Source organism: Chlorocebus sabaeus, chromosome 11 (assembly GCF_047675955.1).
Source record: "Chlorocebus sabaeus isolate Y175 chromosome 11, mChlSab1.0.hap1, whole genome shotgun sequence".
Classification (NCBI taxonomy): domain Eukaryota; kingdom Metazoa; phylum Chordata; class Mammalia; order Primates; family Cercopithecidae; genus Chlorocebus; species Chlorocebus sabaeus.
Genome location: NC_132914.1, coordinates 67,069,339 through 67,090,925, shown reverse-complemented (window position 1 = coordinate 67,090,925; position 21,587 = coordinate 67,069,339). Strand labels below are relative to the sequence as shown.

Genomic DNA, 21,587 nt, shown 5'->3' with positions numbered 1-21,587 from the left:
AAAGAAGTTTAAAGGATGTTTAAGAGTAATAATATAGGAGTCCACATTTATTTCTTGAAACTATATTATGTCATAAAAATTGGATGAAGGTTTTCCACTTTTTTAGGATGTTTTGTATGATTTGGCTTCAGACTCCTTACCATAAAGAAACCACCTACCATGATTGCTGCAGGATATATTGTCAATGAACTTGGTAATATTCATTCACAGCATATATGTTGGGGGTGGTCATTGGCTCACAATTTAATGTGGCCCCCAGAAAATTATTTTATGGCATTATAAATTAACTGCAAGATTAAATGTGAGTTGGGGAATGTCTATATTCCAGTTTTTAGTTTAAACTGGGCCTGTGATCCCAGAAAGATTCCTTCTTTCTCCCTCATTTAGTGGTTAAATTATAATCAGATAGAACTATAAGTCTGGCTTTCTGAAGGCCAGAAACCCATGTCCCAACTATTTCTTTGTTAGGATGCAAAAAATGAGGAGTAAGACAGACACTTTCTCATTGACTTGCCCCACTTGACCAGAGGTGACCTCAAAGCTCCAGTGCTTGAACTCACTACTGAGATTTGGCACTGTCTTTCTCCCCTCACTCTCCAGCCCACCCAGGGCCACTTACAGTTTTTCATAATGACTGTTTAGTAAGCTGTGCCAAGGAACACTATGGTATGGCTGCCACTTCAGAGCAGGGGAGCACTGGTCTGGAGGCATTCCGTGCTGTCCCTCACTGTCAGGGTCCCGGACTTCACAGCTGTGACTCCTACTTGTCACTGCAAAGAAACAGGTGGGTCAGAGCCTTCCTTCCAGGCTGTTTTTCCTAGACTCACAGCTAGCAGCATGAAGCTGACGAGTGGGCCATGTGTAAGGCAAAGTGACCAGGGAAGTGTCATGCGCTGGGGGTAGGGGGTGTGTTGCTGACCTCATTTTCTCATCTGTAAAAGAAGCAGCCTGGAGTCAGCAATGTCAATGGGTGGGGGGACTTGTTGGAAACTTTGTTCCTAATATCTATCTACCCTACATCCTGCATAGCTTCTCCTCACTTTCAGTCTGTGTGGTTGCAGTGAAGTCCACTCCCAGAGCCAGGAGGGTAGGTGACCCAGCTCAATCAATCAAAGTACAGCACTCAGTCCTTGCATCAGTAATTGCATCAGCGGTGGACATGTGGCCTATCCCAATTCAAGCAGAGTAGATCTCAGCTTCAGGGATGCTCACTCTTCTCCGTGAAGTTTGAACCTGCAAGATACATCGCCAGCAGCTGCTGGCACCATTTTGGGACATGAGGAAAAAGCCCATCTGGGAATGATGCCAGCACAGCAGAAGGCAGAGTTAAAAATGAAGGGCACCCAGTCCTCACAGTGTCATATGAGTTCTGGGACCCACTTCTAAACCTCGGGTTACAGGAGCCAATGGTTCCCCTGATTCTGTTTTTTGCTTGTTTTGTTGTTGTTGTTTTATTTTGCTTTTTTTGCACAAGACAGTTTGAGGGTTTGCTGGGTTTTTTTCAATTTTGGTTTGTTTTTGTTCACTGCAACCAATATATTTTAATTTTGGCAGGTCTTTTGTGGCTCCAAGATTCTGTGGTCCAACTAGTTTTTTGAACTTAGACCAGTTATTTATTCACTTGGAGTCTTACTTCCCTCAACTGCAAAACAGAAATTAAAAACATGTATCCTGCCATCTTTACACATCACAGCATTACACAAGCAGAGAGAATGACATAATTGAAGTGAAAGCACTTTCAGAAGCTAGAACCAAGATAAAGTAACAGAGAAAATCTTGTTAGTGTGCAATATCAACTGTAGAAAACTGCCACTTTTCTATGTCAAAAATGGTCAAATAACGGCAATTTCACATGTGCAAACTCCTATTTTGCATAATCCTTGCAACTTGTCTTAATTTGAGTATGCCTCCTAAACCATATGGATTCAACCTCAGATAATTTTTATGTAAAATGGTTTTGGTATGGTTGCTGTTCCCTTTTCTTTTCTTTTTTTTTTTTTTTTTTTTTTTTTTGATACGGAGTCTCACTCTGTCGCCCAGGCTGGAGTGCAGTGGCGCCATCTCAGCTCACTGCCAGCTCCGCCTCCCTGGTTCACGCCATTCTCCTGCCTCAGCCTCCTGAGTAGCAGGGACCACAGGCACCCACCACCACGCCCAGCTAGTTTTTTATATTTTTAGTAGAGATGTGGTTTCACCGTGTTAGCCAGGATGGTCTCAATCTCCTGACCTGGTGATCTGCCCGCCTTGGCCTCCAAAAGTGCTGGGATTACAGGTGTGAGCCACCGCACCTGGCCTGCTGTCCCCTTTTCTTTTAACTCCTCTACCATCATTCATGCCCGACATGAGGAGGGAATGGGAAATAGTGGGTGTTTGTGAGACCAGGTTCAGGCTCTCAGTAACAATGTACAAATAGGACATTAGCTCCTATTGAATGTGTCCACCTAGCCCATGGCTTGGAGAATGCAAGAGAAAGGAGCTGGGTTGTTTTTTAATCTTTAAACTTTTCCTTTCTTTATACTTCCATTGAGGACTTCCTAAAATAAATAAATAGAGCTGCTTCAAGTTGCTTTTCATCCCAAACGTAAAAAAACAAACAAACAAAAAAGCATTTCTCTTGGGGTATTGCTATTAAATGTCACTTAAACAAAATATGCATTTTTTGTTTTTGTAAAACATCCATTTTAGAAAGATTTCTCAAAACCCTGAAAAACTTTTTTTCCAGCTACAAACACAGGAAGTGGACAATGCAAGGAGCTCTTCATGGTCTCACTCCTCCAAAAGCCACCCAGTCTAAAATATTTTCAAAAAAAAAAAAAAGGAAAGAAACCTTTCTATGGTTATCCTGCTTACACCAAATTGAGAGAAAGAGAGAACATAATTCTTTCTTTTTTGTCTTCCTCTCTCCTACAATGAAGAAAGGGTTGAGAGCTTGGAGTTTCAAATCAAGACAGATCTGGGTTTGAATCACAATTCTACACTTAAGGGTTGAGCAATCTTACAAAAATGATTTAAGCTCTCTGAGCTTCAGTTTTTCCATCTGCAAAATGGGAGTAACTATGTTACCTCCCGAGTTGTCGAAGGGGTTCAATGAGGCCATGACTGCAAAACGCAGAGCAAAGTGTCTGCCACTGGTAAGAGTTTAAACAATGGTGCCTTCACTAGTGGCGCTGTCATTATCGCTGTACTTGTTTCAACTTAGGTGGCTCAGAATTTCCTAAGAAGCCTTGGGAAATACTTCTGTTGTTGGCCTCCATGGTAGCTCTATCTAATGTGAAACGACTAACCCATGTGCCTGACTGAATACCGGCTAAATCACGCCCTTTCCCACTCAAGCGTGGCAGCGAGGTCAGTGTTGCCAGGCATGCATCCAAAAGCCAGCTCGACTCCTGCAGACACTGATGGGGACAGTGGACAGGGGCAGGGAGGACTGTCAAAGACAACAGCATTTCCTGCCCTTTGTCATCTAAACAGTAGGGGTATCAGAGCAGCCGCTCCAATGGGGGTGACACAGCTGTGGCTTCCCTGGGAGATGGCTATCAGATGGGAAAAGCCTAGGGACCAGAAGCTGGGATTACAGGCCCACATTGAAACCCAAGGCACACACCTGAGCCTAGTGCTAGAACTTATTCATCTTAATACGACTACTGATGTCTCCTACTTTGAGTGCTTTCTGCACCACAGGTGCTGTCCCAGACACTTTACGTAGTATTCCATCAGCTGCTTAAACTATCTCCCAGGTAAGAATCCTTTTGTTCCATAAACTTTCTTTTTTGAAGGACCCTGTACATCAAGAAGAGTATACAGATCATGAGTACACAATTTTATACTTTACAAAATGATCTAGTGGTATAGGATATTTTGAGCCCTCCAGGAGATACCTACATGCCCCCATCAATAATTAGTCTCTCCTCCCCAAGACTGACCACTATCCTAAAATCTAACACCATAGCAGAGTTTATAGGAATGGAATACTATGATGTAACATATACTCTTGTATGCGGAGCTGGCCTTTTTTTTTTTTTTTTTTTAAGGGTCTTGCTCTGTCACCCAGGCTGGAGTGCAATGGCACAATCATAGCTCACTGTAGCTTTAACTTCCTGGGCTGAAGCTATCCTCCCACCTCAGCCTCCTGAGTTGGGACCACAGGTATGTACCACAACATCGGCTAATTTTTTTTTTTTTTTTCCTGTAGAGACAGGATCTTACTTTGTTTCCCAGGCTGGTCTCAAACTTCTGGGCTCAAGCAATCCACCCACCTCAGCCTCCCAAAGCACTGAGATTACAGGCATGAGCCACTATGCCTGGCCTCATTGGCCTCTTTTGCCCAACAGTATATTTATGGGATTCATTCATTAGTGTTGCAAATGGCAGTCGTTTGCTCATTCTCATTGCCATATTGTACTCTGTTGTATAAATATACCACAATTTATCTTGCCGTTGATGGCCATTTGGTATCTTTTTGGTTTGTGGTTGTTATAAGTAATGCTGCTCTAGACATTTTTATGCATGTCTTTTGGTGGGCATATGTACACATTCCTGCTAGTTATACTTCTAGGGATGGAATCACTGGGTTGTAGGACATGCTTTAGTAGATACTGCCAAAAGTATTTCTAAAGTGGTTATGAGGTAAGGATTCTTAATCTCATTTAACAAATGTGGAAACTGACTTTCAAAGACCTGAAATAACTTGCCCAGTGTCACAGCTGTTAAGTGGAAGAGGTGAGATTCAAATCTTCCTCTTCACTTCATGCTAGATTAAGGTTCTCTTGAGAAAAATCTAACAGAAGTGAGAATGTAAAAGCAGCAAACTGCCTAAGTCCAGACCTTTTGGAGAAAACTGATGGCTTGCATTTGAATGCCTTTCAAAATATGTTTGCTTAACTTATTTTAAGAAGTCTTAGAGATGGGTAAAGTCAAAATTATTATTCCCATTTCATAATCAAGAAAAATAAGGCTCTGGGAATCCCAGATTCCTGGAGAGACAAGATAGGTACATTTTCTGACCCTACAGTGTGAATTCAGCCAGTGCACCTCTGACTGTGGGCCACCGGCCATGACTCTAGGGCTGGAAAACCCTTTTGTATTTGAGGTTCAAAATAACAGAGGGTTGAAGTCTCTCAGGGAGGCCATGAACCCTTTTTTTATTTGGGGTTCAGACCAAGTAGGGCCAGGAACCAGCTGGTAGGAGCCTGCCTACTAGAACTTCCTCTCTAAGCAAACTTTTACATTTGCCCACACCAACCCAGTAATTCTACATTTTCAGCCCCATAAATGAGGATCTTGGAACCCTTAGCCAAAGTGTACTACTTGGGAGGAGGTCACTAGAAAAGCTTTATTGATTGGTTCAGGACATCTCTGATCAAAAATTGGTGATCCTTCTGCCTGTAAGAATGGCATAACCGCCTCCTTCCTCTAGCAATATGCTGTTTCCCCAGGACCTTTGTAGAAACCTTGGCCCCTGCAACATCAAATAGGAATTATTGACTAGAAAACTTTTGCTAAAAATACAAACTGTAATAAGAATGTGGCATTCAGATTAACTAAATGCTTTGTTTTGTATCTTTTTTTTCCTTTTTTCTTTTTTTGGCCCTTGGAACCTGCTCATTTTCATTCTGAAACTGTTGTCCGGATTCAGTTATCTTTAGTCTGCTTTTCCGTGACCTGTGAATAGGATTTAAACAAGGGATATAGGATTTCCTATCTGCTGGAAATCCTAGCAATTTCCGTCACTCTTCCATGGTTGTTCTCTGAAGATGGTGAAGAATCAATGACCTTTCTGGGACAGGCAGCAGAAAACCATCACAGGATGGAGCTTAACTCTGGGATGGCCAGGACGATTTGAGCAGCAATCTGGTTTGATGAGGAAATTCTTGGAAGGCTTGAGTGACTTGTCCTGTATCCCTTAGTGAGCTAGTGCATCTGCAGGAGAATGAACAGATGGTTCCCCCGTCTGGCTACGAATTTACTCAGCCTTTTATGTCTGAGAATCATTAAAAAAAAAAGCTACAAGCTAGATGTGGGGATCCCTGAAGAAATTAGGGTAGCGTTGCATAGGAAGGTGGATGGAGAGCTCCAACTTATCCACAAATGGGGCTTTAAGTAGCATTTTGTGTTTCTAAGGTTGGGAAAAAAATGGTGAACAACTGCTGACCATGTTGGATGCATATAAAAAGAAAGCAGGCAGTTTGAGGTTTAGTTGATATGAGGGATGGATGCCCAGTGCAATTCTGAGACCGCACTCCCCGGAGATGGGTGGAACTTGACTGACAGGGTGAAGTCATCATCCACAGAAGGCCTCCACAGCCCACGCTGGAGCTGACGCCAGAGGTCCCTCAGAGAATCAGCTCTTACCATGGGGCTGTCAAAGGCAAAGGCAGCAGCCCCAGCAAGAAAGACTGTGTTTTTTTCCCACTCAGGTGAAGTCACGCACATCTCTTTTCTGGACAGTGTAAACCTCTAGAATTGGGGGACAGTGGTGGGACGGGGGGACCCAAGAAGGAAATCTTCAACCTCTTGCCAAGCTGACCAACCGGGATAGAAGAGATGGGACTTGGTACGCTGAATTTGTTCACACTGGCCACATTTGAGTGTTCACAGTTGCTAATAGAACTGGGTTGAGGCCAGATATGGTGGCTCATGCCTGCAATCCAAAGACTCTGGGAGGCTGAGGTGGGGGAATCACCTGAAGCCAGGAATTCGAGACCAGCCTGGGCAACTTAGTGAAACCCATCTTTACAAAAACAAACAAGCAACAAACAGAAACTGGCCTAGAGTGTTATCCTTTTCTGCTAGTATGTGCCATAGCATTTACTCTGAAAATTTTGAAGTTCAAGTCTTTAGACTTCAAAAAGCTACTTTGTTAATCAGGTCTCTTGGCTCAAAACATGATGCGTTACACGTTATATAAGACAAGGAAAAAAAAACTGGAAGACTGACCGGTTGGACATTAGATGACCGGATGAAAGACTTCTAAAATGATTTTACAAAATTTCTAACATCCACTGGGAACTTGCCAGTTTGAAGTGAGTTTGAAGAAAAGTTCAGCTTTCTACCTCCCTGTTCTAGTGGAAAAACCCAGCAAGTTTTGCTTCTCAGAGTGCCTTCCATGAGCCAGCAGCATCACCATCACCTGGACGCTTGTTAGAAATGCAGACCTCAGACCCTAGACACTGAATCAGAGTCTGCATTTTACCAAGATCCTCACGCTATTTCTTGCACAGTAAGGTTGAGAAGGATTGCAACAATGCAATGGGCACACCAGCAGGCTCTTGAAGGCACTGCCATATTGCACAGCTTCCACAGGCCTGGAGTCTGGATCCTCTAAGACACATTGTCCCTGAAATTGAAAGACTGGCATTTCACCTGCACCTGAGAGAGAATACAGCATCTCTTCCTGGGAGGACCTGTGTGACCCCGCCTGCATGAAAGGTACGTCCAGAGGGAAGAACCAAACTACCAGAGCCTCTCATTGCTCTTCTGTGAGAGGGAAACTTCTGTAGGGCTGCTCAAAGGTTGGTAAAAAGCCTTGATTTAATGCCCAAGGCTTTGATGGCATTGTCCTTGTCCCCACCCCAGTTTGCTCACTTGGTCTGCAGTGGCAGGCCCACACTTGGCAGTCCCTGGAGTCCTCCAGTGCCTGCGTGCACTTTCTCTTCTTGGTTGGAGGCAATGAGGCTCTAAAATCAAGACACCAAAATGAAGGTTAGGATTCTTCCTTCTGCTCCATGTTATATTAAATAAAATTAAATATCCCAGGCTCTCTGCTTTCCTAAGTCTAATTCCAATTAGTTAAGGTTCCTTGAGCCCTACTCGGCTGAAACTCAGTTTCCCTTGTTCAAGTGGATCTGAGATTCACCAACCTGAAAGATAAGCTGACAATGTTTTTAATGGCAGAGGACTCACGGAGACAGGGAAGATACAGACTTAAAATATAGGTTTACATTTTACACCCGACCATTTTTTTCAGGTAGAGTTTTACCGCAAATTTTGATGGCCTTTACTCTTTTTGTCACCCTCTAGATCCAGAAGAGGAAATAAAAGAAAGAAAAGAGGAGAAGACAGAAGAAAAGAACATTAGTTAAGGCTTAATTAGCAGATATTTCTCGGAGAGCTCATTCACAATCCCCTTGGGTAGTCTAGCTGAGGCTGCATAAGCTAACAGTGTTTCCTCCATCATCCAGATCCTCACTGTATATTCCTGACATTTTAACTTTTGGTTGAAGAAGGACCTTGGATTTAGAGGGGTTTTAATTAAAAGATTGTCTAAGCCAAGAACACTGGGACCTCGCGACGTCCTATATGCGTCTCAACACTGCCATCTCCTGGACAGGACTCCACTGTGCATTCTCTCTAGGTCCCTGCCAGAGGCAGGCTGCGCCGAGGCTTTCTGCAGAGGTCTTTGATAACTAAATATCTTTTTCTTTACCCAGGGTTGTGGCACAGAGGCTGCTGATGGTAAGGACAACCTATCCCCAGATGGGAGGACACGGATTGGTCCAGGGGGGTGGCAAGATGACTGGCGTTTGAGTGGCAGCTGTGAAAGTCTCCGTGGACTTGGCTGGAGTCGCCCATTCCGGAGGTGCTCTGCAGCGGGTGCATGGGCGGCATCGCAGGAGCGGCTGTGGGGTGAAGAAAAGGAGCTGGAGTTCTCCCAGCTGTGGTCCTTAGGGTTCGATAGCACGCACCTGAGGAAAGACACAAGCAAGAAGTGCCCCTTTCTCACCGCCCAGAGTCGAAGAAGAGCAACAGTGCAAGATGTTATGTGCTGAAGGCGGACTGCACTCACCTTTGACCTGCGGAGGAGAGCATGAGTCGGATGCAGAATAGGGCGGGGTGTCTGGGAGCTGGCATTGCCTGAAGATTAGAGACATGCATTGCATTTTTGTTTCACTCTAATCCATTATATTTTTTGTCACAAATAGGAGACAACCCTCAGTATACAGGCCTCACAGTGATGGTTCCTGGTGCTGGGCATGGGGGATGAGGGGGTTGGGAAGTGAGGGCCCAGCAGACCATGCCCAGGGTCGTGTCCTGGTTAAGTGAGTGGACTTTGGGTCCCAGGTCTTCCACTTCCTAGCTGTGTATCCGTGAACAACTATGTAACCTGTCCAGGCCTCCATTTCCTCATCTACATAATGGAAATAATCATTACATCTACCTCACAGCATTGTTGTGAGAATTAAATGAGATCATGTACAAAAAGCCCATAACATAATGTCCCAAACATAGTGAGTGCCCAATAAAGTTTAATATTATTGCTTCTTGTAAAGGACAAATATTCAAACTGACAGATATCCCAATGGCACTGATTGCATCTTTACAAATTACATGAATGTATTAAATTATCACATTTACCCCTAAATATATATATACACATCTATTATGTATCAATAAAATTTTTAAAATAATTACTTCTTAATACTTCTACACCAGAAGAAAAATGGTTGTACATACTGTTTGGGCCAAGGAAATATAAATTGCTGTCCCCACAGCAATGATTTTCTATCTGGGCTCCAGGGGATCCCAAAGTTCAGGGGGTTTATAACAAGAACACTTTAAATTGCTGGGGAGAAAATAACTTTTTTCTGTTTTATATATTGAAGTGCAAGTGTATATGTATATACATATATATATATATATATATATATATATATTTTTTTTTTTTTTTTTTTTTTTTGAGATGGAGTCTTGCTCTGTTACCCAGGCTAGAGTACAGTGGCATGATCTTGGTTCACTGCAACCTCCACCTCCCAGGTTCAAGCGATTCTCCTGACTCAGCCTCCCAAGTAGCTGGGATTACAGGCGCTTGCCACCACACCTGGTTAATTTTTGTATTTTTAGTAGAGACAGGGTTTCAACATATTGGCCAGGCTGGTCTTGAACTCCTGACCTTAGGTGATCTGCCCATCTCAGCCTCCCAAAGTGTAGGGATTATAGGTGTGAGCCATGGCACTCAGCCAGTAAAATTTTATTTAAAAAAAAGAATGGGTACTACCACTAAAGGAGTGTGAAAATCTCTGTTCCAAAAGACCTACAAGTTGCTTATAGCTCAGCATCTCTGTGATGCTGCATCATACGTAAGCACCCCCAACCTCCACTTGATTCTCTTGCTTGGAGAGGAAGCTTCAAGTTTAGTATGTCGTTTAAAAGTCCAACATAATATGATGAAAAGCTTGCTTTTATCGTTTACCAGAAAAGTTGTGTTCTCCTCAAATTAGTTCTTTATAATTTATTCACTTCCTATTAATAAGGGAAGAGAGAACACACATCTACCCACTTCCAAAAATCCCACTCAAATAAATGTAAAGGAATAAAGAGACATACATACCAAAGCATACAGAGAATATGAGCAGAGACCCCCAGCAGATCAAATTTTAATAACATGGCAGCAGACAGAAATAGACTAGATGGTAACTGAACTAGTAGAATGGAAAAAACACAACCAAGACTGTCTGGAAATGGTGGAGGTAACAGAGGGAGCCAAGAAGTTTTCCAATCAAACAAAACTCAAAAAGCCCAGGACGCAGAAGTCATCATGAGCTTCTGCATTCAGGGCTAAGGGTGGAGCTGAAAACAAAAGGATTGGTTGAACATTTGAACAAAAACAACTGGACCCTTACATCAGCTTCCCCACTCTGTAAAGCTACCTCTACAACAGCAATCCCCAACGTTTTTGGCAGTAGAGACTGATTTCATGGAAGACATGGAGGTAGTGGGGGCCGGGGATGGTTTCGGGATGAAACTGCTCCACCTCAGATCATCAGGCCTTAGTTAGATTTTCATAAGGCGCATGCAATCTAGATCCCCCTCGCATATGCAGTTCACAACAGGGTTCCTGCTCCTAAGGGAATCTAATGCCGCTGCTGATCTGACAGGAGGCTAAGCCCAGGCGGGAACGCGCGTGCATCCCGGTTCCTAAAAGGCCAGGGACCCGTAGCAGTCCGCCGCCAGGGGTGAGAAAAACTGCTCTACAAAGAATCAGAAAAATGCGGCCTAGCTTGGAGGGACAGAACAATCAGTGAACACTAACCCAGAAATGATCCAGGTACTGGATTAGCAGACAAGGATCTTCAAAGCAGCTACTATAAGAAGCTAAATGGAGCAGACAAGCACATGCTTGTGAAATAAATAAATAAAATCTCAGCAAAGAAATCAAAACTACAAATAAAAAAACTAAATCGAAACTCTAAGCTTAGAAAAATTCCAGAAATGAAAGTTTTAAAAAATTATTAGATGGGCTTAAAACAGAACTCAAAGATACATCAATAGACATCATCCCATCTAAACGAGAGAAAAAAATGTCTTTTTTAAAACTTTAAAAAAGAGAGAGAAAAAGAGATTTATGAACCTGCAGAGAGGATGAAATAGAAAAAAATTAAGATGTAACAGCCAAAATCTTCCAAATTTAGGAAAAGATATAAATGTATATAAAGATATATACATTATGTACATGTATTTACTTTATAGATATACATTTATATCTTTAAGAAGCTCGGCAAAGTAAATACATCTACCGCATCAGAGTGAAGTAACTGTAAACCAAAATAAAGAGAAAGTCTTAAAAGAAAAACAGTACATTATGTGCAAGGTCATAGTGATTCAAATAATCACTGACCTATCAAAATCTCCAGAGGCCAGAAGACAACACAAAAACATCTTTAAAGTGCTACAGAAAAACAAAACTGGTAAGCCCAAATTTGATATCCAGTGAAAATAGTCTTCAAGAATGAAAGCAAAATAAAAATACTTTGAGATAAAAGAAAACTAAGTGAATTCGAGAATAGACATGTACAATAAGAAATGTTAAAGACACTTATTCTGGCTAAAGGGAAATGGTTCTAGATGGTTCTAAATGGTTCTAGATGGAAATTTGAAACTATGAAAAGGGATGAAGAGAATAAAAATGATATATGTTTGAATGTAAATTATTTTTCATCTTAATTTTTAAAAATACATCTGAAGGTGGACACAGTGGCTCATGCCTATAATCCCAGCACTTTGGGAGGTTGAAGGAGGAGAACTGCTTAAGACCAGGAGTTTAAGACTAGCCTGGACAACATGGCAAGACCCTGTTTCTACAAAAAATACTAAAATTAGTCGGGCGTGGTGGCATGCACCTGTGTTCCCAGCTACTCAGGAGGCTGAGGCTGAAGGATCACTTGAGCCAAGGAGTTTAAGGCTTGAGTGAGCCATGAGTTGCCACTGCTCCCCAGCCTGAGCAACAGGCTGAGGCCCTAGTTCAAAAATAATAATAAAATAAAGTAACAAAATAAAATACATTTGAGCATTTAAAGCAAATTTTGTGAAGTTTATAATGCACATAGGTATAATACTTAGGACAACTATAGCATAGGGGATGGGAGTTGGAGATCAATGGAACTATGTTGTTGATGGTTCTACATTTTATGTAAAGTGGTACAATATTAACTCATTGACTCTAAGTAAACCGTAAAAAGTTAAATAACGCAAAGAAGTAGAACTAAAGTCAACAGAAAAAACGAAATTCTAAAATTATTCAAATAATACAAAATAAACCAAGAAAGGAGTTACAGAAGAATAAGAAACAGAAGAGGACAAAAAAAAAAGAGAGAGAGACAAATAATTAAATGTCAGACTTAACTACAGATATAGTCATCCCTTATTCGTAGTTTCACTTTCTAAGGTTTCAGCTACCCACAATCAACCTTGGTCCAAAAATATTAAATGGAAAATTTCAGAAAAAAATAATGTATAAGTTTTAAATTGGACACCATTCTGAGTAATATGATGAAATCACACACCATGAATCATCCCTCTTTCCAGTATATCCACACTGTATCCGCTACCCACCCGTTGTCTTTGTAGCCTAAGACAGACAGATTGCCTGCCACGATATCTCATTGCTTGTGTTCAAGTAACCTTTATTTTACTTTAATAATGGTTCCAAACACAAGACATGTAAAGTTGGCAATTTGGATATGCCCAAGAGAAGCCACAAAGTGCTTCCTTTAAGTGAACATTTGAAAATTCTTGACATAGTAAGGAAAGAAAAAAAATTGTGTGCTGAGATTGCTAGAATCTACTGCAAGCTTGTCAAATCCGCCACCCATGGGCCACATGTAGCCCAGGATGGATGCAGCCCAACATAAATTGGTAAACTTTTAAAAAACGTTATGAGTTTTTTTGTGATTTTGTTTGTTTGTTTGTTTAGTTCATCATCTATCATTAATCTTAGTGTATCTTACATGTGGCCAAAGACAATTCTTCTTCTTCCAAAGTGGCCCAGGGAAGCCAAAAGATTGGACACCCCTGATCTACTCTAAGAATTAATCTTCTATTCATGAAATTGTAAAGAAAGAAAAAGAAATTTGTGCATAGCATATATAGGGTTCGGTACTATCCTCAGTTTCAGGCATCCAGTAGAGGTATTGCAACTTATCCTCCATGAATAAGGGGGTCTATTATACAATACTAATAATTACATTAGACGTTAAAAGATTAAACACTCCAATTAAAAGGCAGAAATTAGGCCAGGCACGGTAGCTCGCACCTATAATTCCAGTGGGAATTTGGGAATTCCACTATAATTCCCAATAATTTGCGAAGCTGAGGCAGGAGGATTGCTTGAGGTTAGGAATTCAAGACCAGCTTCAGCAACATAGTGAGACCCTGTCTCTGAAAAAAATGTAAAGACCAGGCACGATGGTTCACGCCTGTAATCCCAGCACTTTGGGTGGCCGAGGAGGGTTGATCACAAGATCAGGAGTTTGAGACCAGCCTGGCCAACATGGTGAAACCCATCTCTACTAAAAATACAAAAATTAGCCAGGCATGGTGGCACACACCTGTAATCTCAGCTACTCAGGAGGCTGAGGCAGGAAAATCGCGTGACCTCAGGAGGTGAAGGTTGCAGTGAGCCGAGATCGTGCCATTGCACTCCAGCCTAGGCAACAGAGCGAGACTCCATCTCAAAAAAAAAAAAAAAATTTTTTTTAAATTAGCCAGGTGTGGTGGTGCACACCTATGGTCCCAGCTATTCGAGAGGGTGAGACAGGAGGATCACTTGAGCCCAGAAGTTTGAGGTTACAATGAGCTGTGATCATGCCACTGCACTTTAGCCTAGGTGACAAAGTGAGACCCTGTCCCTAAGAGGGAAAAAGGGCAGAAATTATTAGAACGGATTTTTAAAAAGCAACTCTCTGTTGCCTGCAAAAACACTTTAAATATAAAGGCACAGATAAGTCAAAAGCTAAGCAAGAGAAAAATGTGTACACGAAGGGTGAAGCAGTTTCAAGAATAATAGGTAAAACTGACTTCAAAATAAAGAGTACCACCACAGACAAAGAGACTCATTTCATAATAATAAAAGAGTCATTTTTTAGGAAGGCATAGGAATCATGATTGTTTATGTACTTAATAACAGAGCTTCAAAATATACAAAGCAAAAATTAGTGAAACTAAAAGATGTAGACAATTGTACAATCACATAGCTAAACATTTTAACATTCCTCTTTCATTGATGATAGAACAAAATGGGGAGAACAAGTCGTTAGAACCAAAAAGTCACTAAAGACATACATAGGTTGAGGAATTTATTTAAGAGGAAAATAACTGATTATTTTTAACATTGAAAAAATTTTCAGCTGTTTTTAGAGAACTTGAGGGAATCAAAGCCAAACAAATTGTAAAAACAAGGCAATGATTCGAACAAAGCAAAAAAAAAATGAAAATGATATGTGGCACATCATGATAATGTAAGCCCTGGATATTGACATAACTAAAAAATTTTAGACAACTTTATGATATTGGGAAGCTGAGTGTAGAAGTGAACATAGGATGTGATATAAGAAAATTAAATCTTCCCAGAAGATTATACTGTGTTCTTCAAGTGTATACAGCAAGAAAGCAATATAAAAACATATTTAGATACAGGGCAATAGAAATATCCAAAAAGTTGGAAAGTGGCTGCCTCTGAGGGAGCCAATTTAAAGACAGGGGTAGAGCAGGGAGATTGCTGGTAATCTCCCATTATATGCTATATACAGTATCATTTGACTTCTTAAATTCTTCACATATATCACTCTAGGTCTATAAATTAAATTTTGTAACTGACTCTGTGATCTCATAATTCCACATTTAAGGCTCTAGGCCATTGTTTAGTTACCCTTACACTACAGGCATCACTGAATTCAATAACGTAAATAAAAACCGAAAATCACAAGTAAATGATCAATCTACTCAGAAAAATACGTCTTGGCATATTATAAACAGGAATGCAATCTCCATCCAGCAGTCCCTTAAGGAAAACCAAAAGTCCCTGTGTTGAGTGACAGTAATATGTGTCGGTGTTTTTAAGATGAAGATTTAAAAATATTAAATGCCGTCTTTACAGTGCCTTCCCCTTCCAAAATTCACCACAGCTACTCATTTATTTCATTGTATTTTATATGCTCCCATGCTCAATGCATTTTAATACAGTTAGAGAAATTTTGTGCTTCTTTTCAGAGAATTTGAAGGGAGAATTAATGATAGCTACCTTCAAACTGACCAAATTGTTAAAACAAGAGCAATGATTAGCTCCTAGTAAAACACTTGTTTGGTAATTTTTCTTCACTTCTTAGCCCCTCCTACTCACAGTCATCATATCAAGAATCCCAGAAATGCACATCAGACTGTGTTTCAGTCTTTGTGCTCCAAACTTGTCTATTATACTAAAAGGATTTCCATAAAGCAAACACCAGAGAGCAACAGACACTATGGGTCACACCTTGAGTGGCCAACTCTGTCTCTAGCTTCAGCAGGAAAGAGTTGTAAAAATCAAGAGATTCAGGAGGCCGAGGCGGGTGGATCACCTGAGGTCAGGAGTTCGAGACCAGCCTGGCCAACATGGCAAAACCCTGTCTCTACTAAAGATAAAAAAAATTAGCCAGATGTGCTCCTTGAACCCAGGAGGCAGAGGTTGCAGTGAGCCGAGATCTTGACAATGCTCTCCAGCCTGGGCGACAGAGCGAGACTCTGTCACAAAAAAAAAACAAAAAAAACAAAAAAAAACAAACAACAACAACAACAACAAAAAAAGACAGAAAAATCAAGAGATTCTTAGCAGCTGATAAAAAATAGAATAATTTGCCTTCTAAACCCCTTCCTCTCAGACATACAACTTGTTTTTGTCTTTTGGAGGACGAATGGAGAAACAGTGTCCAGGGGTTGAATCTACGTGAACCAAAAGAGGGTGTACAAAATAGACTTTGCCCTCCAGCTAGTTGAGGTGATATGTACATCCATGACATACATGCTGCCCTCAATGCAGCCAGTATTTCTTTCATATTGCAACCAGGCTTGCTCAAGTGTTTACTGAGTGCCTACTGTGCTCATGACTCTACCAGGCACTAGGTAAGACACATACATGGTGTGTCTTCATGTGACTATCTAGGTAGGATACTCACAATTGAGCCATCCAATCCTAGTTTTCTCCAGTGAATCCCTCAGTGCCTTCACACAACACCAACCGCCCCTTCTCTAATGCTCTATTGCACTTCACACTGAGCTCGGCTCAGCACAGTGCCCAATACAAAGTTGGTGCTTAACAAATACGAGAGACTGTGTTAAACTACATATGACCATGAATATGCTGTATATATAAATCCATATATCAAGAGAGAGCCTTCCTGACCACCCAATCTAAAATGGTAGCCTCTCCTCCTTGCCTTACTCTTATTTGTCTTCATCTTACTGAGTGACTTTAGACGACCAGCCATTGTCTTTTCCTTCCCACCGGAGTGGCATGACAACAATGGTGTGCCATGGATGAGGGGATGGGAATTGCTTGCCCCAGGTCCAGGCAATAAGGAAATGCATTGTCTGTAGACAATGTGAAAACAGTACTAAGCCTACAAAAAGTCAGTCTGCTTTTTATTATCACCATGCATCACCAATTCTAAGAAAAATGCCTGGGTGCCCTGCCAGGGCAGACTGTTCGCCCCACAGTGCCCTTGGTCTGGCAGGGATTACATCTGTTTTGTTCACTGTTTTACCCCATGCTCCAACTATAAAAATGGTTGTTATTTAAAGTATTTCCTCCAATTTTTCATGTATATGATTTATCTTTTCGTATGAACTTTCACATTAAGAATATGTCTTCCTACTCTGCGTGTGTGTGCATGTGTGAGTGCATGTGTGTGCACGTGTGAGCATGTGTGAGTGCATATCTGTGTGTACGTGTGAGTACACGTGTGCACGTGTGAGTACGTGTGTGAGTGCATGTGTGTGCACATGTGTGAGTGCACATGTGTGCATGTGTGTGCACTATGCAAGTGTGTGTGTGAGTGCATGTGTGTGCACATGTGTGAGTGCACATGTGTGCATGTGTGTGCACTATGCAAGTGTGTGTGTGAGTGCATGTGTGTGCACATGTGTGAGTACACATATTTGCATGTGTACTGTGTACTGTGCAAGTGTGTGTGTGAGTGCATTTGTGTGCACGTGTGTGCATGCTGTGCATGTGTGTGTGCATGTGCACTCCATAGTGCTCCAGTGGGGAGATTGTGACAGGTACTCAATAAATACTTGATCAAGGTCAGTTAGGGTTTGTAGCCACCATCTAGAAGTTGATACAGGAAGGATTTTGGTAGAAATGTTGTCAATGAGTATCATTGCCCAAGAAAATCATTTCATGATAGGGCAGCCAAAAACAAGACAAATAAGATGCCACTCCTCCCCTCCAGCTCTGTGCTGGCAGACTGCAATGATCTGACCCTTTCACACCCCTCCTCTGCTGCTTTAGATGTAGAAATACTTTTTTGAGAACCTACCCTGAGCCAGGCACCATGCTAACCCTTTGCATGTGTGTCTCATTTAACCTCCACAACTCTCATATGAAAAGGCACCATCATTGTCCTTAATCCTCAGGCAATGAAACCAAGGCTTGGCTGGGCACGGTGGCTCACGCCTGTAATCCCAGCACTTTGGGAGGCCGAGGCGGGTGGATCACAAGGTCAGGAGTTTGAGATCAGCCTGGCCAGCATGGTGAAACCCCGTCTCTACTAAAAAAAAATACAAAAATTTAGCTGGGCATGATGACGCACACCTGTAATCCCAGCTACTCGAGAGGCTGAGGCAGGAGAATTGCTTGAACCTGGAAGGTGGAGGTTGCAGTGAGCCGAGATCACGCCACTGCACTCCAGACTAGGCGACAGAGCGAGACTCCATCTCAAAAAAAATAAAGAAAGAAAGAAACTGAGGCTTGATGAGGTTAAATAATTCACTCATGATTATTCATCTGACAGTTAGTCAAGCTGGAGTCAGATGGTCTACCACCAGAGTTTATCCTCTAAATAACAGGGTGTTTTAAATACAGACCATTCTAATCAAATTACTTATTATTATGAGTCATTTCATCTTGCACAGATATCCTTAGAATCAAGGAGTATCAGATAATGTTTTAGCCCAGTCTTCTTCTTCAGGCTTTCTCTTATTCTATCAGTTTGAACTCAGAAGTCAAACCAGTCACCGAACTCAGTTTTAACAAGCTCTTCTCACAGAAGTGCATGTACTCTCTCACTCCCTTTCGCAGCATCACAGTACGGCTTATCAGCCCCATGAGAGTGATGGTAGAACCAAGACATGCAGCTGGTAACTGACTCCTAATTCATTTGCCATCCAAACCCAATAAGCCAAGTCCTAAGTTAAACCCATAATATTAGATGCTTAAGCTCTAACATTAGAATGAAACAAAATGAAACCTGCAGTTGATTCCTTCACAGATCTAACATGTCTCTGTTTCTCCTCCTGTAACGTCCCCTATTCAAACACCAGTGTCCTCAGCTAGTTCCCTCCTACCCCTATACCAGATCTCAAAGCCTAAAGTTCATTATATCTACTCCTACTAAGCACACTGACTCAAACCAAACTGCATTAATTTAGTCTGTCTTGAAGATTTACTAGTCTCTTTTCTAGAGCCTTGCCTTCTCTACACATACATACATATAACGCTTGTTGTCCTTTTTCATTGCAATTTCAGGGTTTTATGCTTCCCCTAAGTCTCTCCAATCTCCCTCTCTCAAAGCAGCATTGCATACCTGGACATTTCCTAGTATGTCTCACCACCGTAGCTCAACTGTGTACCAAGTGGGTAACTGGCTGGCTAACCTAGGAAATCAGAGAGGACCTTAGCCTGCTCCTCCTAAGCAGACAGCTATCCCAGACTCTACCATAAGGAAATAAAGAGTTAAGGGCAATTTACAGAAACCTTCACATGTTGACAGGACTGGCCTCAGCTCTGCATACATGCCTTATACATGCTCATACATGAATAATGCGTCCCAAATGGGGCCCTGGGCGAAATAAGTTTGAGGAACACTTCATTCCATTTCTCTTCCTTAGTTGCACATTAGCACATCAAAGGCACTAAGAAGTCCTGCAGTAAAAACACACGTAATTTAGTTTAAGCCAGTGAGTCACAAGCTAATTTATTGACCATGGAACTTTTTTTCCTCACAGCATCTAATAGGACAAGTTTTTCATAGAGCATTTGTTCCTTTTTCGCAAGGCCAATAATTCAATGTTTTAATATATTTAAGATCTGAAAATCTGCCTATGAGATTTAAACTAGCTCTCAGAAATTTGCAGCCCAATGGTCTCTTAGATTTTTGAGATAAAGGGTTGCCACTGATATCTTTAGAAGACACACTTTGTAGGCAACATGGTAGAGGGGAAGTAACATGATTGGTAGTAAACCCAGGTCTGAATCCCACCTCTAGTACCCAGGCAAAAAAACAAACAAACAACAACAACAAAAAAACCCTACATACCAGTGCTGTTGTGACACGAAACTATGAAATGAAACTAACCTGCATAAAGACCCTGGTATTTAGAAATACCTAAAACTTGGAGTATTTGAACAGGTTGTACAGTTCTAATGATCATTGAACTAGCCCAATGTCCCTGTGGTCATGGAATAGCCATGTTTCTGCTTGTTCTCACTCAGATTTTATTGCAGTTCCACTTAACTGCAAGCATCTGAGCATTTTTTTAATCAAGTAATGACAGGTTATCTGATCATAGGGCTCTCCTTTAATGAACGTGAACTCTGACAATCTTTATGAACTATGGCTCAGATATACTCTGAGTCACACCATTTGGTAGATAATTTTAGACACATTTCATGTATTTCCCTGAGATTCACATTCTTTTAAAATATCAATTAATCTAAAAGCTTCATGTGGAAGAAAAGGCGTGTTTCTAGAGCCAGGCAGATTTTTATCTCAGCTTTGCCGCGTCTTGACCTATGGAGAGTTACTTAACCTCTCTGCACCTTATCCTCTTCATCTGTAAAACATAGATAATATACCTATTTGGAAGAGTTTAGAGAACGAGATGTATTACATCAAATATATAATTAAATAAGTGAATATATGAAGGGCAAAGAATGCCCAACACTTAGTAAATACTCAACAATAGTAATTTCCTCTTCTACCTCACCTGCAAGCCCCGTCACCCGCCTCAAAGGTAGAGAGTGAAGCCTCCTGGGCAAACGGTTCCTGAATCTCAATAGCAAGGGGGAAGCCTATAGGCAAATATTTCTGGTCTGGTAGGAAAGACCATTATTTTCATGGAGACTAAAATATAAGGCAGATTTCGGACCTCCCAGGTAGCTCAGAACACAATACCCCAAAGTGCGGTGCCTTGGCATGCTAAGTACTTTGAAATGAAGGAGACTGGAAGGACCTCAGAAGCAAGGTATCTCTGACCTTCCCCTGTCCTCCTGCCTCTCACACCCTTTTCTCCCTCAAAGCAAATCACAGAAACCATAATTCTTCTTCCCTAAGATGGTTCATAGATACTAGAACTCCTCCCCATAAAGTGAGTCATAAAACCCAGAAAAGTCACTGTCTCCCTTCTATCTCATTCCAAAGGGACTCTCATTCCAAAGAGACCCTACCCCACAGCTTGGAAGAAGCAATGCTACACAGAGAAGCCAAGAAAAATCTGAACAGACCCTGCTGGGTTTCCTCCCTCAGTCTGTTACCATTAGATCACACCCTTTTGTCCACTTACATTTCTACACAGCTGTTCATTCCTCATTGAACCCAAGCATAAAAATAAAAATAGTTTTCCCTGAGTCTCTGCGTTTCATTTCTGAACACTCCTGCATCACATAAAACTTTAATTAAGTAAATTTTTTATGCTTTTCTCTTGTTAGCCTGTCTTTTGTTATAGGAGCATTGGTTGTGACCATTATGGTGGACAAGGAATGGTATCATACATTTCCATCCCTATAAAAGACAGCTCTTCGATGAAGACCTGTGTTCACTTTTCCCTCTAAACAGCTAAAGGTCTTTCTATTAGTTATAAAAGGTAGTCTAGATGATTATACAGAACCTAGGTAGAATCAGTGGAACCTTCACTTAAGGAGAAGACACTTAGAGGAGAGAGACTATACAACTTTTGGCAGGTTGCTTCCAAGTCAGAGAAAAGGATATATCCATGGTCCACAATTCATACAAGTTACTGCGATGTAGTGAGAGGAATGTGAGGGCAGGCACAGGGGCAATTAGTATCTGAGTTCAGCCCATGCAGTGCCTAGAACAGAACAGCCAGCTCAGAGTGTG

The 21,587-nt window shown here is 41.4% G+C and overlaps 1 protein-coding gene across 1 annotated transcript in view; it reads right to left on the bottom strand.

The window, feature by feature from the left end:
* MYRFL (myelin regulatory factor like) overlaps positions 1 to 21,587 on the bottom strand; it is a 116,222-nt gene that overhangs the window by 64,477 nt on the left and 30,158 nt on the right. Inside the window, exons 3-6 of the mRNA XM_073021308.1 lie at positions 8,786 to 8,853; positions 8,426 to 8,684; positions 7,585 to 7,676; positions 620 to 770 (exon numbers count right to left, since the gene is read on the bottom strand). Coding sequence (XP_072877409.1) covers positions 620 to 770; positions 7,585 to 7,676; positions 8,426 to 8,684; positions 8,786 to 8,853 — 570 coding nt within the window. The remainder of the gene's footprint in view (positions 1 to 619; positions 771 to 7,584; positions 7,677 to 8,425; positions 8,685 to 8,785; positions 8,854 to 21,587) is intronic.